The sequence below is a fragment of the Semicossyphus pulcher genome, unplaced genomic scaffold (assembly GCF_022749685.1).
Source record: "Semicossyphus pulcher isolate SPU_LCO1_2020_fin unplaced genomic scaffold, fSemPul1.0.p SCAF_13, whole genome shotgun sequence".
In the NCBI taxonomy this organism is placed as follows: domain Eukaryota; kingdom Metazoa; phylum Chordata; class Actinopteri; order Labriformes; family Labridae; genus Semicossyphus; species Semicossyphus pulcher.
The window spans coordinates 21,502,539-21,515,376 of NW_027211637.1; the positions used below are offsets into that span (position 1 = coordinate 21,502,539).

Here is a 12,838-nt window from a genome sequence, read left to right on the forward strand (position 1 = left end):
ATTTTCCAGTTCCTCCTTGGGGATTCAGAGGCGTTCGCAGGCCAGACGGGATCCCTCCTGCAAGCTCTGGGTCTGCCCCGGGGTCTCCTCCCAGTTGGACGTGCCCGGAAAACCTCCAAAGGGAGGCGCCCAGGAGGCATCCTAACCAGATGCCCGAACCACCTCAACTGGCTCCTTTCGATGCAAAGGAGAAGCGGCTCTACTCCAAGCTCCCTCTGGATCTCTGAGCTCCTACCCTATCTCTAAGGCTGAGCCCAGACATCCTCCGAAGGAAACTCACTTTGGTCGCTTGTATCTCATTCTTTCAGTAACTACCCAAAGCTTGTGACGATAGGTAAGGGTTGGAACGTAGATCGACTGGAAAATTGAAAGCTTTGCCTTCAGGCTCAGCTCACTCCTCACCACAACGGTCTGGTACAACGCCTGCATTACTGCTGATGCTGCACCAATCCACTTGTCAATCTCACAATCCATTTTAGCCTCACTCGTTTGGGCTGAGCCCGGCCGGGCCGCATGGACAAAAGCCTGGCCACCAGACGCTCGCCAAGGAGCATTCCCTCAGGTCTGGCTCCAGGGGGTAACCCCGGTCCCCCTGATCCGAGCGAGGTAGCTGTCACACGTTCTTGCCTCTTTATAGGGGATTTTTGAACCGGCAGCCTCCCATCTGAGTCTTTATGGATGTCCCGACTGTCATCACTGCATCAGTGCAGGTGATTCTGCCAACAGGCACTGGAAAAGCTTGTCTCCTGGGCAAGAAAGAGCTTCAAACCAGCCAAATCCAGGTTCATGGTGTTGAAGAGGGGAAAGGTGGTGGACAAGTTTTGCTTCTTTGTGGGTATTATTGCAATACCATCTATCCCGAGAAACCAGTTACAAGCCTAAGCAACTTCTAAATTTAATCCAAAAGGCAACTGGACTTAGTTGAAGTTCTTGAAGACATTTCACCTCTCATCTGAAAGGCTTCTTTAGTTTTAACTGACTGGTGGACAGAGCTAGAAATATAAGCCTCTGAAGGTCATTAGTATGCTAATTGATATGTAATCAAGGGTGAGTCATTAACCTGAGCTGTGGCCTAGTATCATTGAGAGTCATTAGTACCCTCTGATGGTGATGGGTCGTCAGGCTCACATGATCCTGAGTGTGAGTGTGATCTCAGCTCTTTGGGCAGAGAATTCAACACTGCATTGTAAGTGTTCCTCTTAAGGGACGGTTTTTCCAGCCTAAAAATAGATGGCTTCCTTGACACCTCTTTCGAACCAGTGGTCTTCTCTGGCCAGGATGTGAACCTTGCAGTCTTCAAAGGAGTGTCCTTTGTCCCTTAGATGTAGGTGGACAGCTGAGTCCTGACCTGAGGAGCTGGCTCTCCTATGCTGGGCTATGCGTTTGTGGAAGGGTTGTTTTGTTTCCCTGATGTACAGGTCCCTGGATTCCTCATTGCATTGTACTGCATACACTACATTTCTCTGTTTATGTCTGGGTGTTTTGTCCTTTGGGTGGACAAGCTTCTGTATGAGTGTGTTCGATGGTTTGAAGTGTACCGGAATTTCGTGTTCCTTAAAAGTCCCCCTGGAGTTCTCAGATACTCCAGACAGGTAGGGAATAACAACGCTGTGCCATTTGTTGTTCTCTTCTTTCTTGTTTTTTAGAGGTCCTGCTGAAGGCCAAGTTTGGGTAGCCACACGTCTGAAGTGCCTCCCTGTTCCTTCTTCTTCCCCTCTGTCCTGGTGGGTACATTTTGAGCCCTATGGTGTAGGGTTCTAATAACTCCAAGCTTTTGTTCTAGTGGGTAGTGAGAATTACTGGTCTGTGTGGGTGGGTTTCCTGTAAAACTCAACAATGTTGAGGCCAGGCTGTTTCCTCTAACATCTTCTCTGGTAAACTAGATGTTGCTGTCTACTGCGTTGATGTGTACAGTGAATTTTTAACGAACACTCTGCAGTAGACCCAGGTAATTATCACACAAAACCCGGGTCGACACGTTAATCTCTGCCCCCTTTCCGGCGCGATGCTTTGACACTAAAATAACAATAATCTCTAAGGTGATTGAACTTTCCTGGACATGAGGTAGATATGTATTTGATATAACATCCAGTGTGGCAATGATTAGGTGACTGGGTGAGCCATTAAAAACACACAAGCGCTAGGGTTTGACTAAGTTCAATCACCACACCCACCCACTCTCTCTCTCTCTCACACACCAAATAATTGTCTTCTGTGTACAGTATGAAATCTTGACATTGACAAATGGATACCTAGACATTATCAATCAAAATTAATGCACACACCATTGGTTTCTCAGAATCCGTTTTTTCATTTCACGGGAAAAAGTTTCATAATTTGTATAAGTTTTCAAATCTATGGGGAGCTTGTTCCACTCATTTATGGCCCTAAATTACTCAGTGTGACCTTCCATTGGACAGGATGTGACAGTAAAGTAAATTTGATAAACTCCATTAACCCCTCTTTCTTGAAGAAGCTGAAAACTAGGCTGGCATCAAACTAAGCTTAACTAAAGCTCGAGGGAAAATCAAGTCAGGAAGACTGTATTTTGAGGGGGGCAGGCTCCCTTTAATATCACATTAGTTATTAGTTTGATAACAAATAAGTCTGTGAAAGTTCTCAGTCATCCAGGTCAGAGCAATTCAAAGGTTTAATCCAAAAGGCAACTGGAATTGGTTGAAGACATTTCACCCCTAACCCCTAAGGCTTCCCCAGCTGAAGGAGCCTGTCGATTGAGAGGCTAAATGTCTTCAGGAACTTCAACCAATTCCAGTTGCCTTTTGGATTAAACCTTTGAATCATCTGCAAATAAACGAACAATAACGCTGGATATCTTTCTGGTTGTTAAGTTACAAGGCTGGCAGTAGAGAAAATAACAATGAAAGGAAACAGCTATGTAAGCAAATGTAATTGATTGTTCTGAGATTGTCTCAAATTTAAAACAACAAAAGAGAACAAGTCTGGAGAAGAACTTTCACAAATGGTCAAATAAAATACATGGTTCGTCTTAAATTGCTGTCTCAAAATACTTGATCCTGTGATCCTAACTAACTGAACTAACTGACTGCTTTGATATTAATGTCTCACAGAGAAAAAATACAAACAATATGAAACAGATTATTTTGTTTTATTTCACATATCTGAGAGTATCAGTATAAATGGCGCTCATACAGCTGCTCTTACACACACAGCCAGACTAAGAGATACTTGGATTCAATGATTATCATGATACTATCAGCAAGAAGACTCTCTGCTTTACGTTAGAGGCAACTATAACTTAATCTTTTAATCACATAAATGCCACATGTCCATCCAGTCATGGACAAATGTTCACACAGAGACAGTCTGTCAGTCCTGTTCAAATCTCAGTGCGGAACTGGAGTGTGGGGTCCTTCATCATTTTCCTGTAGTGTTCGTCGAACTCTTCATTCTGGGCCACAGTGAAGTGGTCCTTCCAGTCACCAACCTTTCCTGCAGAACCACAGAGAATTCTGGCTAAGACAGCAGACCTGATTTTGTGTCATGTCACTCACATTAGGTCATTTATTTGTCTGGTTACCTTTTCTCATGAAAGGAGAAACTTTTAAATCCATAACTGGGAGTGTGGAGTAGTTGGCCATGCTGTTCTTTTTCATGTTATCAAACTGAACTCCACCCATTACTCTTTGCTTTTCCTCGACTGAAGGAGACAAACCGAGAAAGCCACAGAGTTTGTCTACTTCCCGTCCAGTATCCTGAAAGCAAGATGATCAGATATAAACTTTAAAAGATATGAGCTTTAAAAGGAGCCTGAAAAGGGAGAAACCACAAAAAAGTAACTACCTCAATCAGATCTTCGTAGAACATGTAGTGAAGTTTTGAATAAGTCTGCTTCTTCTTCCACCAGCCGCTCACATGGTCGTACCAGGATCCATATAACACTACAACAAGAAAAATACATAAAGGCTCTTTGGAAGTATTCAGTAGAAATCTGTGCATCTCTGTGCCAATAAAAACAACTCTGTTAGGACTGTATTTCATACACTTTCCCTGCATGAATTTGTGGATGTAGTTGCTCCAGTCTCCAGGTTCAGGCTGAGCTTTGTTCATGCGGTCAAAGTGAAAAAAAGAGACCAAGTTGTCTTTGGCGTTGCGTGCCACATAGATTATCTAAAGAAGGAGAAAACAATTAAATAATCAGAGGGTTCAACATTACATTAGAAAACATATTTAAAATGTTTTTTTTTACACCAAAGCGTTTCTTGTAGTAACTTATGGTACCGGCCTGTCTGACTAGTTATCTGCCTACCTGCATGTGCTCCAGCCAGCTAGCTAGCTAGTCTCACAAGAATGGGAGAGGAAACATTGTGCTTTACTCCTCTCCCCAAAGCTCTCTCGTGGAATAGTCATGCATCATAAGTGAGGCAGACTGACTTTGTTTTTTAATTGCCTTTTTTGCCTTTGTTTGATAGGACAGTGAAGAGTGGCTTATGCGTTGAGAACTTTGCGTCTGTCAAGGGGCGCCTGCTCTATGGACTGACTTGAAAAATCCAGCTTACCCTTGCTAATGATGCTTTTACTGACCTTGCAGTTTTGCTCCCAAAAGGACTGTGGCATTAAGTGGACTGGAAAATGGCTTTTAATGAGTCGAGGAGAGGTGGGGAGGTTGTCGACCTGGTCTTTTCCTACATGAAGAGGTAAAAATGAAAAAGAAAAACCCTGATCCTTTAAAGCTGTAGTAGGTAACATTGTTTAAACTAACTTTTTGTCATATTTGCTTAAACTGTCACTTTAAACTTGCAGTACATGAGAGAGATAATCTGTAATCTCCTACTGTTCCTAATTGCATTTGCAAGAATCCAACACTCCCAAAACGCAACAACCAATCAGAGCAGTCTCTCAGGCTGCTGTCAATCACGCTCTGCGCAGCACCACTACTCCGCGCATGCTCACACGGTCAAGCTCCATGTCTCCAGTGTGCACAGCGTCAGCCGGTTTGTGCGCAGAAAGGCTGAAAAACAACCCCTGAGAATTAAAAAACCCTCCATTGCCAACTACGGCTTACGCTGCAAAGACCTTTAAACCGAAGAACACAAATGAGGAAAAGCAAGCTAAAAAGAAAGAGTTGGACCGAGACATGAACGAAACGAGAGTAAACATTGGAGCGGCATCTCAGAGGTGGAGAGAGCTACGGACCTGAAACAATTAAATAGCGATGCTGGATTAGACAGTTCTGCTTGACAGGTAATTACCCCAGCTTTATTTGTGCTGTAACTGTTTTCAAAAAATGTTTCCAAATTGCTAAGATTACTGTGCGGTTACTGTGACTTTGTGTTAAGTTGGTGTTGCAGTCGGGCTAACCTTAGCTTGTTCCCAGTGCGGCTGCTGTGTGGCGTCTTTTCATGGCGGTGTGGCTGAAAATATCTTTGTGAAGTGCCCAGGCAGTGTTACAGTTTAAGACATTCTCCTGACAGTTCTGTGTGCCTGTGCTCTCACAGCTGAATGTTCACAACTTCATCTTCCACAGTCTCTGTTAGCAGACTGGTGGTTTTGCCGCTGGTTTGATGTGTATCTGCTTCGATAGTGTTGGTGGTGTAATGCAACGGCTGCAGTTGTTGTCATTTCACGTTGTTACCGGTGTGTTCGCCATATTGTATATCTGGCTTCTTCAGTTGCTGTGGTTACTAGCCTGTGCGCGCATGATGGCCTCCTCTGCGGGGAGGGCTTTGGAAACAGGACTGAGAGAGAGAGGGAGGGACCTGGATGTTGTGATCTTTCAAATTTTGAAGCAAAGTACGCTCTCTGCTCCATCTTACCTACTGCAGAAAAACCCTGATCCTTTAGGCTGCTTAAGAAGTCTCTAAGTACTGTGTCTTGTTAGAAACAAGACACCAATAAAAGGGATATGACTCTTACACATACAATGATACAGTTGATCACCACATTGTAAACTGGCGGTATGTAATACAAGTATACTTGATTGTCTGTTCTACCTGTCTCCATAGACGGGAACATGATGTCCAGGAAAGGCACTCTGTCATAGATTGGGATGGAAGTCTGACGCTCTGGGGATGTCTGACCAAAATACAGCAGGTCAAGCATGTGGGAGACCCATGTTGTTCCTGAAAGCAACACGGAGAGAGGAATATAAATCCATACACACTTCTTATGATCTGTAAAAGGTTTCATTCTTAGTTTTGGTGGACCGACCTGCTTTAGGGTAAGTTGCAATAAGTATATCATCTGGCCTGGCCTGAAACTTTTGAACGTTCTCCCAGTTGTCAGTGAAATAGTGGGTCAATGAGACTCCATGGAAATCAAACAGCTCTGGTCGAGGTAAATCCATCTTTTTAAAAAGAGGAAGATGGGATCAGAGAGTGAGGGTAATAAAACAGCAGAGATTCATGCAGCAGCAGTTTTCACTTTCAGTGTCAGACAGTGGCTTTAGGTTGTTTTAAAAAGTAACTTCTGTAAATCATCCAGAGATTTGCTCTTTTGATCAAACTTTAACCATCTCCTTAGCTCACCTTTTGAAGCATTAAACTTCCCTTCAAAGCAAAATACACTTAAAGACAGATTATTTTAGAGGCATACCTCATCTGGATCAGGAGAAATTTCAGATCAGTCCTGATTCCTCTGCTGTATTTCGGAGACTCTTGTGTCTCTTTGGCACTTCTGTTTCACTTCCCTAAAAGCTATATTCCTTTCTCTCTCTTCTTGTTGCATAACACTGTGTACATTCTTAATGTCAGCTCTATTGTCTAAAATCCAGCTCCTCCCCTTCTGCTCAGTGTTACCCTCAGTTCACCTTCCCTTCAGCTCGGGGCGAGTTCACACTGATGTGCTTGGGCTCGTTCCAAAAATGTAAACAGATAAAATGTATAGATAACAATTGTTGTGAGCATCCCCATATAACTCTTACTTACCCTGATTTGTTTGTTTTAACTTGTTCAAAGTGAAAATGGACTTTGGATTATTTCAGAATCTTTTGGCTTGAACACATTTGTAGTGACTTTCTAACCCAGTGTTCCAGACCTTCAGTTAGTCACCATGCGTAGGTGTATGAAAACAGGTTTTGACGCGTATCCAAATAATAAATGTCTAGATTGATATTGCCTTTGGGTGATGTTCCCGTTTATTGCAATGGTGGTACAGATGAGTGGTGATTACCAGTTGATGAATGTTTAATGCTCCAATGATGCTGTGATCCTGTAGTTTGGTCTATGTGTTACGGTAAGAACCGTATGTTCCCTTCACCTACAGCAACTAACTTCCATTCACCTGTTACCTATAAACACATGACCTAGTCATGTGACCAATTACCCAACTCAAATACACACCCTAGTGGTCAAAGTAAATCATTATAACAACATATTCATCAAACTATTTACAACATAAGACAACCATAACACACACGCTCAAAATGGCTCCTACAACATTCATGTTTAAACGCTGCATGTTTTAAACATCTGGCCTTCTTTCTCCTTTAATGTGTCTTTGGGAAAATACTACATGGTTGTATTTATTTGCAGTTCTCTTCTCAGCTTTCAAGCTCTATTGGAATTTGAGAAACCTTATGTCAATAGTGTCAGCGAGACGGTTCCAAACATGAGCAGATAAAGATTCTTGGCACATTTTCAAATAGTACTTTAGAAGTCGGGGCGGGGAAATCATTATGTAACATGTAACAGAAAAACTGTAACCAAGTAAGCAGCTGTGAATATGTTGCAACCTTAAAGACAGCCCTTTATATAATCAATTTATTTTGAGAGAGGGATTTATGTTCTAAATGCCACAAATTACAGAGCTGAGAGCATGAAAGAAAACAAGGAGTTGAGGCAGGCCGTGTGAGGATCATTCTCTTTATTTATGATAGAAATGATGAAGCTAAATACTTACTGTCATTGGTAAGGAATCCTGCTTGTGATGCAAATTTGACTTGGAGCTGCTTAAATGCGTGTTTTGATTACATTTACACTCAACAGCTGAACAAATACAACCCTCTCAACAGTGCCACTACAGAAACTCTGCCACCAAATTAATGGACAAGCATTGGCAGGGAAGTGACTGCTGAAGGTCTGCTGTGTGAGGATAGGTTAGGCTCCGTTTGGAAAAGCAATCGCTTTTGTTCCCGTGGTGAAGCTCTATTTCTCATGAGCCACAATGCAGCAGAGGTTAAAGTGCTGTGCACGTACACTACTTGTTGCTATTTGGCTGGAATCAAGTTGTGTGGCTGTCCTCACCACTTTGTTTGCATTGCTGGTCGGGGCCTGTACTAACACAAGATTTAGTTTCAGCTCACAGCCACAAAGAAAGGCTAGCCGACCGCGAGAAAGCATCTGCTGAATTATTCAGAAACTGTATTGGATTAGACTTTCATACCCCATCTTTAAGTCGAGAATGAAGACGTTTTGTAAGACCTGGATGTCCCAAGCAGATGCGTTGATTGGAGCTTGTTCGAGGAGAACTGAGATTAACAGGACAAGTGTGCACTGTGTCGTGCCAGCTAATTCTGAAGGTTTTGTCCTTGAAGGGAGCGAGTAACAGTGTACTGGGCATAGACATACACTACTTTTACCAATAAGGCTGTTCTTTGTCGAGCTAAAGACGTGGTGAAGGTCCTAGGTGGTCTTGGACTGTAAACAAGGAACGATCCTATTATCTGGGAAGATGCTGAATCGAAATGCTCCTGTGTCTGTGTTATTGTCTGTTTTAAGACAATTTCGATGCCCAACCCTGAAGGGAAGTTGGTCAGGGCTAGATGTGGGAAAGTTGGAGATGTATGCCTCTATATATTCAGTTCTCTGGGGGAAGACAGGGGAGAAGGTCAGGAATAGACAACAGGTTTTTTCCTGCTTTGAGTTTATTTATCCTCAGTTTCTTACCCTCTGGCTACACTATCTTATGATCAGTATAAATGGTGCTCATACAGCTGCTCTTACACACACAGCCAGACTAAGAGATACTTGAATACAATGATTATCATGATACTATTAGCAAGAAGACTCTATGCTTTATATTAGCAGCAACTACAACTTGATTTTTTAATCACATAAATGCCACATGTCCATCACGTCATGGACAAATCTCCGCACAGAGACAGTCTGTCAGTCCTGGTCAAATTTCAGTGCGGAACTGGAGTGTGGGGTCCTTCATCATTTTCCTGTAGTGTTCGTCGAACTCTTCATTCTGGGCCACAGTGAAGTGGTCCTTCCAGTCACCAACCTTTCCTGCAGAACCACAGAGAATTCTGGTTAAGAAAGGAGACCTGATTTTGAGTCATGTCACTCACATTAGGTAATTTATTTGTCTGGTTACCTTTTCTCATGAAAGGAGAAATTTTGAAATCCATAACTGGGAGCGTGGAGTAGTTGGCCATGCTGTTCTTTTTCATGTTATCAAACTGAACTCCACCCATGACTCTTTGCTTTTCCTCGACTGAAGGAGACAAACCGAGAAAGCTGCAGAGTTTGTCTATTTCCCGTCCAGTGTCCTGAAAGCAAGATGATCAGATATAAACTTTGTATATTACCCACATAAGAGCTTTAAAAGGAGCCTGAAAAGGAAGAACCCACACATCATTGAATTACCTCGGTCAGATCTTCGTAGAACATGTAGTGAAGATTTGAATAAGTCTTCTTCTTCTTCCACCAGTTGCCCACATGGTCGTACCAGGATCCAAACGCCACTGAGACCACAGAACAGTACATGAAAACATTTAAGCATTGTTCACTACAAATCTGTGCATCTCTGTTCCAATAAAAACAACTCTGTTGGGACTGTGTTTCATACTCTTTCCCTCCTTGAATCTGTGGATGTAGCTGATCCAGTCTCCAGGCCGTGGTTGAACATCGTTCATGCGGTCAAAGTGAAAATATGACACCATGTTGTCTTTGGCGTTGCGGGCCACGTAGATTATCTACAGGAGATAAAACACTTAAATGATCTGAGGCTCAATATACATAAGACAAGATACACTTTTAGACACCTTAATGTAACATTTCTTAATGTAACTTGTGCTACCTTACCTGCCTACCTGCACGCTCTCTCCCTGTGCACTCAAATTGCGTATAAGTGGAGGCTTCCAAAAGCCAAAGGTCACAAGCTACAACAATGGGAGAGGAAGGTAATTGGATATGGTTTTTGATTACATCTATGTGCTTTACTCTCCCCAACACTCTTGTGAACTTGTCCTGTACCATAAGAGAGGCAAAGCACATTTATTTGTTGGGAGAGCGGCCTTCACATGTCTAGATTTGCATACTTCCAAAACCTTGCTTACCATTGCTGTTTCTTTAAAAATTGCATTAAAGATATAATCTGGAAGATTTTAATTTAAATAAATGTCTGTTAAGTAACATAATGGTGATTGATGGCCCACTGATGAAAGCCTTTGCATTTGCAGGATTACAGACTGTGTGTCACTGACATTCACGGAAAAAGTTAGTGACGCGCTTTCCATCACCCAGCAGTGGTTGGTCTGCCAGAGAGGGTAGGCGGAGCTAAGCGGCTGCTTTTCCGGTGTTGCGAGTAAACAGTAATCTACTATGGCTGAACAAACAAGGAAAAGATCAATGACTACAGATACAACTTCAAAAATAAGTGAAAATCCAAAGAAAAAGGAACAAATTCGACGCTCAGATGAAGGCAAACAGTCTAAAAAGGAAAGCGTCAGCGTTACAACCAGAGCCAACCGTGGATGTCTGGTTATCTGGGTCGTATACCTTGCAGTTTTGCTCCCAGAAGGACTGTGGCACAAACTGGACTGGGAAATGAGTTTTAATGAGTCGAGGAGAGGTGGGGAGGTTGTCGGCCTGGTCTTTTCCTACATGAAGAAGTAAAAATGAAAATGAAAGACCCTGATCCCTTAGGCTGCTTAAAAAGTCTCTTGACTCCCACAGTGGGATAAGTTCTGTGTCTTGTTAAAAGCATGAAACTAATAAAAAGGATATGAATCTTACAATGATAAAATTGATAGATAGTATGTTTGGTTGTTTGTTCTACCTGTCGCCATAGACGGGAGCATGATCTCCAGGAAAGGCACTCTGTCATAGATTGGGATGGAAGTCTGACGCTCTGGGGATGTCTGACCAAAATACAGCAGGTCAAGCATGTAGGAGACCCATGTTGTTCCTGAAAGCCACACGGAGAGAGGAATATAAATCCATACACACTTCTTATGATCTGTAAAAGGTTTCATTCTTAGTTTTGGTCGAACGACCTGCTTTAGGGTAAGTTGCAATAAGTATATCATCTGGCCTGGCCTGAAACTTTTGAACGTTCTCCCAGTTGTCAGTGAAATAGTGGGTCATTGAGACTCCATGGAAATCAAACAGCTCTGGTCGTAAATCCATCTATTAAAAAAAGAGAACCGGTTTCAAACCGATGGGATCAGAGAGTGAGGGTAATCAAACAGCAGAGATTCATGCAGCAGCAGTTTTCCCTTTTAGTGTCAGACAGTGGCGTAATGTTGTTTTAAAAAGTAACTTCTGTAAATCATCAAGAGATTTCATAGCTTTTGATCAAACTATAGCCATCTCTTTGCTCAGCTTTTTAAGCGTTAAACTCCCCTTCAATGTAACATGGACTGCAGCTCTTACAAAAAAGAGGCATACCTTATCTGGATCAACAGAAAGTCGGATCATTCCTGATTCCTCTGCTGTACTTTTAGAACCTTCGGTTGCACTTTCCCCTATGAGATATTTTCCTTTCTCTCTCTTCTCATTGCATAACACCGTTTACATTGTTACTGTCGCCTGGATTGCACATGTGATATGAAAATCCAGCTCCTCCCTGTCCGCTCAGTGTTGCCCTCAGCTCCCCTTCCCCTCAATTGTGGCTGAGTTTACACAGACGTGCTTGGGCTCGTTCCAAGAATTTAAACAAGGAAAAAGTAAAGATAACAATCAGTGTCAGCACACTCATGTAATAATCAAAAAAGGTGCTGTTACTTCCATACCCTGATTTGTTTGATTTAACTACTTCAAAGTGAAAATGGACTTTGGATTATTTCAGAATCTTTTGGCTCGAACACGTTCATGTTTAAACACTGCTCACCACTAGGGAATTGTTTAGCAGCGTGCGTGGTTTCAACTAAAAACATCTGGCATTCTTTCTCCTTTAATGTGACAAAATACAACATGCTCGTCCTTATTGGAGGAGTCTGAGGGAGGAAACATTCCTTCTGTAAGCACATAGCAAAGGACACAGCTGTGAATGTGTTGCAGCCGTTATGGGACCACTTTATATCAAGGAATTTGTTTTAAATGCCACAACTTAAAAAAACATCATTGTTAAGTAATAAGTGTTTAGTTCAGGTAAGTCATTTTAGTCATTTTCTATTCACTGACCTCTGCTGATGGTGAAGGTCTGCTGCTTGAGGACAGGATCAGTTTGGGAAGCACTCTGTGTTACCATGGTGTAGCTCTGTTTCTTATGGAAGAGAATCGCCGGCAGAGGTTGATGTGCTGTGTAACGGCATTACTTGTTGCTATGCGGCTGGAATCATGTAGTCCTCACCGCTTTGTTTGCCTTTCCTTTCACACACAAAATGGAAAGCTAGCCGATCAGAATTGCATAGTTGAAATGAAGAAGCTTTGTGAGACCTGGATGTCCCAAGCTGAAGCATTGATCGGAGCTTGATGGAGGAGATTAGCAGAATAAGTGTACACGATGTCGTGCCAGCCATTTCTGACGGTTGTGTTCTTAAAGGGAGCATTTAACCCCGCACGATGCATAGAGTCACTACTTTCCCCAATAAGGCTGCTCTTTACCCAGCTGAAGTAAAGTGTGTTATTTTGAATGAGACAGGTCTGTGCTCTTTGCAACTGTTGTATAACCTTAAAGTCTCAATAACAGA

General features: G+C 42.5%; 2 protein-coding genes across 4 annotated transcripts; both read right to left on the bottom strand.

Moving 5' to 3' along the window:
* Window positions 1–3,139: 3,139 nt before the first annotated feature.
* On the bottom strand, window positions 3,140–6,663 carry LOC138589293 (cytosolic sulfotransferase 3-like). Of its 3 annotated transcripts, XM_069659509.1 has the most exons (8): window positions 6,574–6,663; window positions 6,190–6,325; window positions 5,973–6,101; window positions 4,564–4,664; window positions 4,023–4,149; window positions 3,823–3,920; window positions 3,560–3,734; window positions 3,140–3,471 (listed from the first exon to the last, which is right to left on the bottom strand). In XM_069659509.1, the coding sequence occupies exons 2-8, from the start codon at window positions 6,323–6,325 to the stop codon at window positions 3,359–3,361; spliced, it is 879 nt and encodes a 292-aa protein (XP_069515610.1). In that variant the 5' UTR covers window positions 6,574–6,663; the 3' UTR covers window positions 3,140–3,358. The 3 variants fall into 3 exon arrangements, with proteins under 3 accessions (XP_069515610.1, XP_069515609.1, XP_069515611.1); XM_069659508.1 differs by having other exon boundaries at window positions 3,823–4,149; XM_069659510.1 differs by lacking the exons at window positions 4,564–4,664; window positions 6,574–6,663 and having other exon boundaries at window positions 3,823–4,149; window positions 6,190–6,318.
* A 2,053-nt stretch (window positions 6,664–8,716) lies between these two features.
* Window positions 8,717–11,722, bottom strand: LOC138589294 (cytosolic sulfotransferase 3-like). The gene is made up of 8 exons (XM_069659511.1): window positions 11,595–11,722; window positions 11,201–11,333; window positions 10,984–11,112; window positions 10,704–10,804; window positions 9,772–9,898; window positions 9,570–9,667; window positions 9,298–9,472; window positions 8,717–9,209 (listed from the first exon to the last, which is right to left on the bottom strand). The coding sequence occupies exons 1-8, from the start codon at window positions 11,622–11,624 to the stop codon at window positions 9,097–9,099; spliced, it is 906 nt and encodes a 301-aa protein (XP_069515612.1). The 5' UTR covers window positions 11,625–11,722; the 3' UTR covers window positions 8,717–9,096.
* Between the last annotated feature and the right edge of the window lie 1,116 nt (window positions 11,723–12,838).